The sequence below is a fragment of the Danio rerio genome, chromosome 6, assembly GCF_049306965.1.
Source record: "Danio rerio strain Tuebingen ecotype United States chromosome 6, GRCz12tu, whole genome shotgun sequence".
NCBI classification, from domain to species: domain Eukaryota; kingdom Metazoa; phylum Chordata; class Actinopteri; order Cypriniformes; family Danionidae; genus Danio; species Danio rerio.
Genome location: NC_133181.1, coordinates 16,221,112 through 16,232,500, shown reverse-complemented (window position 1 = coordinate 16,232,500; position 11,389 = coordinate 16,221,112). Strand labels below are relative to the sequence as shown.

General features: G+C 33.4%; 1 protein-coding gene across 1 annotated transcript in view; it reads right to left on the bottom strand.

Annotated features, from left to right (window-relative positions):
• The window catches only part of otos2 (otospiralin 2), a 9,059-nt gene extending 1,240 nt beyond the window's left edge, over window positions 1-7,819 (bottom strand). The window contains exons 1-3 of the mRNA NM_001386742.1: window positions 7,794-7,819; window positions 7,604-7,676; window positions 1,081-1,098 (exon numbers count right to left, since the gene is read on the bottom strand). Of these exons, the coding sequence (NP_001373671.1) occupies window positions 1,081-1,098; window positions 7,604-7,667 (82 nt within the window). The 5' untranslated portion in view covers window positions 7,668-7,676; window positions 7,794-7,819. The remainder of the gene's footprint in view (window positions 1-1,080; window positions 1,099-7,603; window positions 7,677-7,793) is intronic.
• Window positions 7,820-11,389: the final 3,570 nt, after the last annotated feature.

Sequence of the window (11,389 nt, the reverse complement as noted above, 5' to 3'; positions counted from 1 at the left end):
TATAACATTTACATGTGTATAACAATTATATATTATATTAATATAGTTATTAGCCCCCCTGTATATTTTTCCCCAATATCTGCTTAACAGAAAAATAAATTTCAATACATTTCTAAACACAACAGTTTTAATAACTAATTAAATAGCTAATTTCTTTTATCTTTGTCATGATGACTGCACATAATATTTATTTTACTAGATATTTTTCAAGATACAAATATTCTGCTTAAAATGCAATTTAAAGACTTAATTAAGTAATGGTCATCAGGAAAATCAGTTTATATTAATGTTTTTTTTTCAGTAGAAAATCTCAAAAAAATATTGCTTAAGGTGGGCTAATAATATTGATCATAAAATGTTTTTTTAAGAACTAAAAACTTGCTTTTATTCTTGCCGATATATAAAACAAATATTATCATAAACACAGTGAAAAAATTATAATTTTGACTTCAACTGCATATATTTTAAATATATTATTGTATATAATTGCAAAAAAAAAAAAAAATAGAATAAAAAAGTGAATACCATTATAAACTGATTTTTCTTACCATAAACTGATTTTCTTTTTTTGGTTGGATTAAAAAATATATAAAAACATAAATATAATTTTTATTTGTTAGTATAAAAGCACATTTTTTGGCGCATTTTTGATAAACAAAAGTTTTATTAAACAATCGTATCTATTAAAATGAGTTCACACAAACACCTTTAGAAATAGAAAGAGAGAACATTTCAATTCAAATGAGTTATCGCAAAAATAAATGAAATATATATATAACTTCCTTAACTTATATATATATAATTTTATTTTAATTTTGTTTTCTTTATTTACATTTTTTGAGGTTTCTCTTTTTTTTTAATTAAGCAAATCCCATTGTGAATCACTTTGCACATATTTTACACTTAATTTATTCCTCTGACCTAATGATAATTTATGTATATTTTAGTTTACCAATGTTGTCAATAAGGCAAAGTAAGGCATTGTATATGGGCTATACATTATTTTTATCAGTCTCACTATTGTGCCTGTATAAAGATTACAAATGAAACCGTTCATATAAGAGTATTTTTAAAACTCACCTTGGTTTTCCACTGCCCCTATAAAAAAAAAAAAATAGAAACACTGAATATATAATTAACTGAAAAGATTTTATTACAGCACATGCAGCTTAAAGCAAGAAACCAATAAAATTCCATACGATTTATTCACTCAATGGTGTGAAAAGCATGAACATTATACAGTCGGTCTAGAAAGGAGACAGCGGTGTGACTTTTGAATGAATGTACTTATTTAATTTGAAACTAATCAGCCTAAGTCCTGCTTTTAGTAAGTCTTCTGAATAGAACAAATAGGGGGTGAATTATAGGCACACAGAGAGGATCAGCTCATGCATATACACTGCACAGGGCTTTTGAAGGTCTCGATTTAATACCAAGGATTTCACATTATTCTTAAGCTCCCATTCATCAGTTATCCTTGTCTGTTAATGTGCACAGCAGCTGACAAGTCACACGCACACACACTCAGGTGGAAACAAAAAACGTTCCCGTGTTCGAGAGGAACAGTTGAGCTGTTGTTTGTTCTCAATGTTCCGCCAATGTTCTTTAGGGTTTTAGCAATAATTGACAAAGACTGAATATATCGGTTAAAAAGCCCCTTAAATCTATTAGCCTTTGGCAGTTTTCATGTTATTTCAGCAATTCTTTGCTTTTTCAAGTCAAGATTTTATTGTCATTTCAACCATGTACTGCACAAAATTTCTCCAGAACCAAAGGGGCTACATGAAACATGCGATAACATGGGAAACACCAAATTAAATAAGCTTATTTTGAGAAAAAAAGAACAGAATCCGGATTTCAGCCAATTTGATTGTTATCACTCTATTGAATTGGGTGTTATCAGTGCTTATCAGCTGATAAATATGGGCCAGTAGGGGCCTCCTGCGCCTGCTGGTAGGCTCAGAAGGCTGTTATCATCCATTCACATGGTTAATCAGCTATAGATCACATACGGCTGCAGCCGGAAGTTAACAAGAATTAGTTATTTCATATTAAATTTAATTCCCATTGATTGTATTTTATTAATGTCTACCCCTACCACAACCCTAAACCCAAATATCACAGTAATGTAAAAACAGATCTGGAGTCTTTTCTATTTGTATAGTTGATTGATGGATGGACAGAGCCTTCTGAGCCTACCAGTTGGCAGAGAAGGCCACTACTGACCCATATCTATCAGCTTATATCTAGTGATAACGGCCATTCAATCAGGTTAAAACATCGGAAGCAGGCGATTTTGGTCACTTTAGTCTTTGTTTGTAATGTATTATAAGGGCATTCTTGGTTAAACATACTGTATATAAGCTGTATTAACAATCATAAAAAAACATTATAATATAATTTAATATACTTGTTATAATCTTATACTTAAAAGTAAGTTATGTCTTGTAAGTGCAGACTTTTATGCCCCAAAATATTTTTTCAATATTAAGTTAAAGGACGTCACGGTGGCGCAGTGGGTAGCACAATCGCCTCACAGCAAGAAGGTCGCACGTTCGAGCCTCGTCTGGGTCAGTTGGCATTTCTCTGTGGAGTTTGCATGTTCTTTCCGTGTTGGCATTGCTAACTTTTTCATTTTGATCATTATAAACTCTAGATGATGGATAATAAAGCCTGAAGTGTCTTCTTTCCAAAGATACATGAACTGTGAATGTAGGCCAAATCATTCAGCAACTGTTAATGTTTAGTTTGGGAAGGTCATTTTTAAGGAAGAGCCTGACGGTGAGGTAAAGAAGGACATTGACATAGTCTTGGAAAACTTTTTACAGGAATCTCATTTTGCATGCTGTATTCCTCAAATAAAATTAAAAAAACTCATGAAACACTTGGCTTTTGTGTAATATTTTGTTCTAGTAGATTACATTAATGTTTTCCTGTGTTTGTATATGGAAAAACAAATATTAAACACAATACAATTTTTTTCATAATGTAGAACTTTTTATATTTTTGAACATGTAATTTCCACTTTTACCACAGTAAAGCTCAAAGTGTCTTCTTCCCAAAGATACCTAATTTGTGTTTGCAGCTTACTGGGGTCAGAACCTGTTACTATTTAAAGTTAGGAAGGTGTAAAATCCCCAGTGCACTTAATTCTTTTGAGTTTACAGTGTGAACGCACTACTTATACTATTTATTTAAAAAAATGGCATAGAATAGTGCATAAGTATGCAGTTTGTGACACACCTTTAGATTTGTATTCTCAAGCTTTACTTCAGTTTGATACGTATTTGATTCAGTAAATATAGATTTAATAAAAAAGTTGCTGGTTTTTCTAAAAAACAAATGGTAAATATCAGTTTGGCATGGATTGTATTTAGATCATGAAAAAAGATGAATAGCTTTTGACAATTAGCACTGAACTTGTTTAAAAACTTTAATATATACATTTTGCAGTAAACCAAAGTACATAATTTATTGATTTAGACCAGTGTTTCTCAACCCTGTTCCTGAAGGCCACCAACAGTATTTTCAACCTCTCCCAAACAGAACACACCTGAATCAACTCATAAGAATGTTAGAAGAGACTCCAAAACCTCAAATAAATTGGTCAAACAAGGGAGACATCGAAAATATGTACTGTTGATGTTCCTTCACACTGTAAAACCCAACATTCAAATTTATCAAATGTAATGTAATTTCAAACTCTACTCATTTGAAAAGAGTTTTGAGCTCAGTGTTGAAGATAATACATTAATTAAATACCTCATTACTTCAACTTAAATGGAGTAAGTTCACAGTACTTATACTGTTAGGTCCCATGTGGAACCTGCTTGTTGTTTGTGTTTTTGTGATTTGCAGAGCCTGCATCATTGCAGATTGGTGGGTGGGTCATCTCACCTGATTCCCATTTTGTGGTGCCTATAAAGAATCCAACATTTTTTTCTAAGGTAGCGCTCGATTAGCCGGACGTTGATTTACTTTAGTTTATTTTGGATCATGATACTACCATACACAGGCTTTTCACTACTGACTTCCATTTATACTGACTTTGATTGCTTTAAATATTTTTGTTAGTCATGTTTTTGATTATAAATTACTTCTCTTTTCAATTTACCTGGTCCGTATTGTCTCTCTAATGTTGCAACTTTGAGCCGGTTATAACACATATTAATTTTTTTAACACAAATGATTTGTAGAAATCAGTTTTTTTTCCAAACGGTTCATACCTGTCAACATTGGGATGTGAAAATAAGGGCTATGCCCACCATATTAGGAGACCCCCCCCTCCCCTTTTATGTTTTATTTTAAATAAACAGTTAAACAATCAGTAATATGTTTTATTATTATTTACAAGAAATAAAATGAAAAATTGTATACAAAAGCAGCATATCAATTACAAACAGTTCAGCTTATTAAAATAATAGCTATTATAAAGAAGTAGAATTATCAAATCTCATTAATCTTTTCTTCACTGTATAACTTACACATTCAAATTAAGGAGCAGCAAATTTATCTCATTTACTTGGCTTTTCCGTTTGATTACACTAAATAACAGAGGTGTCACTTTAAAAATGCACACATCTAACATAAATAAAGCATTCGACTGCTTTCCTAACTTTTTATGTTCATTTAGGACAAAATCAGTTGTGGTCAAGAAAAAAAACGCACCAAGATCAACATCTTTAGATTGTTATTATTGTGTGTATATGAGTATTTTAACATGCACCCAAAACCCAGACTTTTGCTCCGCTTTAAATTGCGTGTACAGAATCCGTTTGGGAAACAGCGTCTATTTATCACTATGAACACGTCAGCTGACAGTCACGCACCACTATTGCCACCCTTCAGAGAAAGACTGAATATATGGGAGAAATATGGGAAAATACTTTCACAGGATGATAGCAGGATAAAACTGTAAAATACGGGAGAATCCCAGAAAAAACAGGAGGCTTGACAGGTATGAACGGTTTGAGTTGTCTTAACTTATTGGGTTTTACTGTTCTCAGGTTGCTTAATTTACTCAAATGGATTAAGTTCACAGTACTCATAGGATTAGTTATTGAACTTAAATGTTTTGTTGCAATCAGTTTCCTCAAACGGTTTGTGGGTAACACTTTAGAATAACTAATCGTTATAACTAGTTAATAATCATTAATAAACTGTTAGTTGATGAGTTATAAATGACCTGTTGAATAATAGTTAATAGTTTGTTAATCATTTATAACTGTGCCTTATTGCCAACAGATACCTCACAAGCTGTTAGTTAACACATTATAAATGACTTGTAACTGTATTTAAATGATGTGTAACTATACCTAATAAATTAGTAATAGATCATGGACAAGCTTTTGGTAAATTACTTACTTAAGACTTTCTAAGTATCACTTAGTAGTTTATATATGTTATTGGGACGTTATTCTTAATTTGCAATTATTCTTCATTTATTAACTGTTAGTAAATGAGGAATAGTTGCAACGTTAGACTAACGTCCAAGTACATAAGCTAATAACTAACACTAAACTAATAGATTAACTCGCACTTTGCAGATCAGTTGTTCATAGTTTGTTTACCATCTACTAGTACCAGTGGAACTTTGTAGAACAGCAAATGAATGGAACAAGTTCAAGCAACAGAAATGTAATCTGATATTTAAAATATAAAATGTTTAGAACTTAACCTTGTTGCACTCATAGGCTTTTCTGTGTGCTATATTTTACCAAAGAAACTCCACAGACGAGGTGTTGAACATTGTGTTTAAAGTAGAAACACACAGACTGAGCCATCACACGGCAGAAGAGCAGTATACAACAGAATACAAGCCCATGAGGTTTGGGCACTTTTTGTGCTAAAAATGAAAACAAAATAAATAAATAATTCATTTTTTTAGAAAAGTTCTACAAAAGGTTCACCGGTATTAGTGACCAGTATTTATTAGGTATAGTTATAAATCATTAAAATACAGTTAACAAGTCTTTTATAACTTGTTAACTAACAGCTTGTGAGTTATCTGTTGGTCTAAAAGACACAGTTATAAATAATTATAATCATCAACTAACAGTTTATTAATGATTATTTACTAGTTATAATGTATAGTTATTCTAAAGAGTTACCGGTTTGAGTTACCTTAACTTTTTGGGTTTTACAGGGAAGCAGGGTTGGGAATCACTGATATAGACACACAGAACATTCAGATGTTTTATATTATGTTCAAATATTTCTCAAAAAAATGTTTTTACATTAATAAAGTTTTTACTTATATTGTTTTCTTTCTTTTATTTCTTTAAGTTTGGCCAGAGTCAAATTAGATATACACAATTTATGCTGAAAAAAATCTTGCAAAATAACTAGAAAATGATGTACTGTAATCATAGCAAATACAAACTAAATGAGTTATTATTTAGACATTATTCATTAAAATGATTGTTTATAATGTGTTGGGAAAAAATGTATTAATCTTTAAATAAACAGCGTTTACGAAATGTTAGTTGTATCTTGAAGCAGCCTTTATGACGCAAGCTGAGATTGCTTTGCTCAGAGATGCAGTGTCAAACACAACACACTCTAGTGACATCGTGGTGAGGGGTAGGGTTAGGTGTGGGGTTAGGTGACATTAAAAAGCACTGGCTGCAGCTCAGATTGCATCTGCACCAGTCTGCAGCCAGACCCCTCTCCAAATGTTTGAAAAAAGAATGCTGACATTTTTTCTGACATTAATAAACCTTTTTATTAGGCAAACAGATTTGGTGATGTGGTGCAGTTTGAATGAAATGCTGTTATTCTCATATTAAGTGAATGAACAAACTGCATGTACTTAAATCTTATTAAATCTACAAAACCCCAGTGATGTGACATCTGAATTTAATATAATCTAAATGTTAGTGTCATGATTTCAGCATTCATATAGGGATTCTTCAGAAACACTGTTGCTCATATGTAATTAACTTACTTAACTTACTTATTTTAGATGCTGATAGTGTTTAAATGCTGTTCAAATGTAAATATATGCAGTAGACATTTGACAGAAAATTTTTTGCCGTAAAATACAGTTGAAGTCAGAATTATTAGCCCCCTGTTTATTTTTCCCCCAATTTCTGTTTAATGGAGAGCATATTTTTTTCAAAACATTTCTAAACATAATAGTTTTAATAACTCATTTCTAATAACAGATCTATTTTATGTTTGCCATGATGACAATAAATAATATTTTACAAGACACTATACAGCTTAAAGTGACATTTAAATGCTAACTAGGTTAATTAGGTTAAATAGGCAGGTCAGGGTAATTAGGCAAGTTATTGTATAATGATGGTTTGTTCTGTACACTATCAAGAAAAAAAATATAGCATAAAGGGACTAATAATTTTGACCTTAATATGGTGTTTAAAATATTAAAATCTGCTCTTATTCTAACCAAAATAAAACAAATAAGACTTTCTTTAGAAGAAAAAATACTATCAGACAAACTGTGAAAATTTCCTTGCTCTGTTAAACATCATTTGGGAAATATTTAAAAAAAAAAAAATCAAAGGGGGCTAAAATGTCTTCAAATGTACATGCAAAAATTAATGAGTTTACACTCGTTTTTTTCCTTAATTTTTTTTACCTGTAAGACAGAGCAGTCCAAGCCAAACCACACACAGAAGAACTGAGAAACCCAGACGAAACATGTTCTCCAACTGAAAATAACACATAAACAGACTCACCATTATGCTTTTCAGATCTAATTTCAAACTTCAAACAGAAAAAACATATATTAAAAAAGGAGCACAGAGCTGAATGTTGGATGAGATTACCTGCAGCAGCTTTTCCTGGACTCGTCTGTATGACGGCGCTCAGGTCTTTAAGAAGAACGCTGGTGTTTATCTTTCACATGGACCTTTCATATGTCATACCTTACATTTCTTTGCTCTTCGACTCTATTGCTCTCTTTGTTTGCTGGAGTTTCTCACACTTCTCTCCACAGCTGAAAGAATGCCTTGTTGAAGTAGACATTTTGCCATCCAGATATTCCCAGACTGAAGACCTTCCCTTGCTTTTCCACCTCTCAATTAAAGAATAAATGTTGTCTTCGTGTGTTGCCGCTTAAGAGAAACATTTCCTGTTAAAAATTTAGCTCATTTGCTAGAAATCTGTTGTGTAGTCTGTAGCAGCTCTGAAAAAATACATTATCTTGAATCAATGTCCTTTTAGGAAGACAGAAAACTGAAGAAAAAAAAAGCGCTATTATTCTGATATTGATATGTTCTATAGCGGAATGTTGGTGGTTCATTCCGCTGTGGGGACCTATAGAGACGATGGAAAATTAATGAACTGATAGCAGTATGTTGTCTAATTGTTTTCAGATCATTAGTTACATTTATGTCCATATAAGTTGGAAATAGGCAGTGGCGCAGTAGGTAGTGCTGTCACCTCACAGCAAGAAGGTCGGTGGTTCGAGCCTCGGCTGGGTCGTTTCTGTGTGGAGTTTGTGTGTTCTCCCTGCGTTCGCGTGGGTTTCCTCTGGGTGTTCCGGTTTCCCCCACAGTCCAAAGACATGCGGTACAGGTGAATTTGGTAGGCTAAATTCTCGATAGTGTATGAGTGTGTGTGTGGCTGTTTCCCAGCGATAGCTTGCAGCTGGAAGGGTATCCGCTGTGTAAAACATATGCTTGATAAGTTGGCAGTTCATTCTGCTCTGGTGAACCCAGACTAATAAAGGAACTAAGCTGACAACAAAATGAATGAATGACGTTGAAAATACTAACAGAAATGTAATCAGTTAGTGCATTTAGGATTACTTTTATACATTTAACATTTAATTTTAAGCTTCTTAAGTTTACTTTTTTAAATTTAAGGAACTAAGAGGTACACATTTGTATTTTTTTTAATATGTATCTTTAAGAACAGGTTCATTTTAAAAACGTACCGCTATGTACAATTCTGGAGAGCACGAATAACGTCCTATAATAACGGAGCTACGTTTTATCGCAGTTTTTGTTTTTGCAAATCCACTAGAGGCCGCTGTGTATGCTTTTGAGATCTGCATCTCATGTCTGCCAACTAACTTAACTGGTAACAGCAGGAATGCCGTCTATACGGAGGTAAGCGGTGAGATGGTAAGTGAGAAATGGAACAGTTAAATGGAGCAATATATATTTCTGGCTACATAATTTACAATTTCCAGAAATGTTTACATACTTGGGCTTTGTTTTGAGAACGACCCTATGTTGTTTAAGGACTAGTGAAAAACAAAAATGTGCCCTTTGAAAATAGACTGCCCAAGACACAAATATTGTACCTTTATTTCTGATGTTGTAGGTTACTCATTTAAAAGAGCACGAAAAGAGCAATGTATAACAAAATGTATTACAGTATAATTTTTGAATGGGTGAATGTATGTATGCATGTGTGTGTGTGTGTGTGTGTGTGTATTATTAACTCCTCCATGAACCGCCACTTTATTGTGGTGGAGGGGTTTGAGTGCCTGAGTGATCCTAAGAGCTATGTTGTCAGGGGGTAATGCCCCTGATCACACTAAGGTGACAGGTCACACTAAGGGCGTACTCACACTATGCTATCCGAACCTTACCGAGGCCCGTTTCCCAGATCGTTTGAGAAGTGTGAGTACTCTGAATTGGGCTCAGGTACAGTTCGGTTGGCCAGTCCTGGCCCGGTTGAAAGAGGTGTGCCAGAGCATGGTTCACTTGGGTTTTGGCGTGATAAGCTTGTAGTGTGAGTGCAAAACGTGCCTGAGTCCGAAACTGAAGACGAGACGTGACTTTAAGGGACTGTTTGATATGTATTTATTAATAATTCTTACTGTTCAATAAACACATACTGTCATAGATTATTAAAGATGCAAACCCCTCACTGCACGACAGCTGCAACTTCAGCAAACCTCAGAACTCCTGCAGCACGAGGACGAGGACTGTTTTTGAGCGTCAAAAGTGGCTGATCTGTTTGGCGAAATATTTGATTGCATGTCACTGCATTTGAATTATGATATAACTAAAAAAAATCTCCACTGTGCTGAGCGAGAGCGCTTACTGACCTTTGCATTATCGATGATGGGAGGTGAGACAAGCGTGCCTCAGCCCGGTTCAAGACAACTGTACATAATGTAAGTACGCCTTAAGACTGCTGCCCCCGCGACCCGGCTCTGGAAAAGCGGATAAAATAAAATGAAATTATATATTATTATTATTATTTATTTATTATTATATACTTTCTCCTGAAGAAAAACATAAAATAAAATACAGTGAAAAACGTCCTTGGAAATATTTAAAATTGAATTAAAATCAATTTCAATAAAGTTTTTGCAGCAGGGCTAATAATTCTGCATTCAACTTTCATAAACATTTCAAAAAGAGGTGAGAAAATAACCGAATAAAAAATAAATACAGCAGGTGCCAAATGAATTATCTTGAAATTGATCAGAATGTAATAGTGCTCGTTAATATTACTTAAGGAATGTATAATTTGCTGAGAGTCTGAAAGACGAGTCTCTGGTTTTCAGTTCACGTGCCTGCTGTGATTGAATACTAGAGCGCCATCTAGTGCTCAGCACAGGCAAACACAGCATGCTGATAGTAAAACAGTCTACTAAGTATATTACAATACATTCATTAATTCATTCATTTTCTTTTTAGCTTAATCCCTTTATTAATCCAGGGTTGCCACAGCGGAATGAACCGCCTAAAATACAAATAATAAATATTAGTATGTATGACACCCAGAGTACATTTTATAAATAGATTGACACTACGCCACTGTTCCCTGACCCCTTGCAGATGTTTGCTTTGATGATCTCTCTGCTCTTTGAGATTATAGGATCTCAATGTTTGTTTTTTCTAGAAAACCAGCTGAAACATAATTTAGATTTTTGACACAAAATAAATAGCCACGATCCTGCTTTACTTGCAAAGACAGAGACGTGATGTTCATTTATCCAACCATGAAGCTCTCGTCTATAACTAATTGACCTACTAATTGTGGATTGCTTCAATTTAATTTAATGTCATGCATTTTCACTTTTGTTTTGCATTGGTCACACCTTTTTTGGAGTGTGTTGCAGGGATCAAAATGTGTTTATGTTTCTAGAATACAACGAATTTGCTCACTGAAAACACTGGAAATATTTTCTTTGCACATTTGTCCATTAAATAGATCAGCACATAACATGTTATTGAAATTATTGCATAAAAATATGGAATTTTATGCAAATATTTTCTGGAATTCAAGTCTAAAGCCCCCCTACATTGCTCAAAAATGGAAATATCCAGCTGTTGCTCAATTTGCACGACTGAGGGCTTAATTTGACTCAATGGGGGGCCGCAGCTGAAAATGAAGAGAAACACTGTACATGCTGACTATTCTTATTTACAAGAAAACACAAGTCATAAAATGAGTA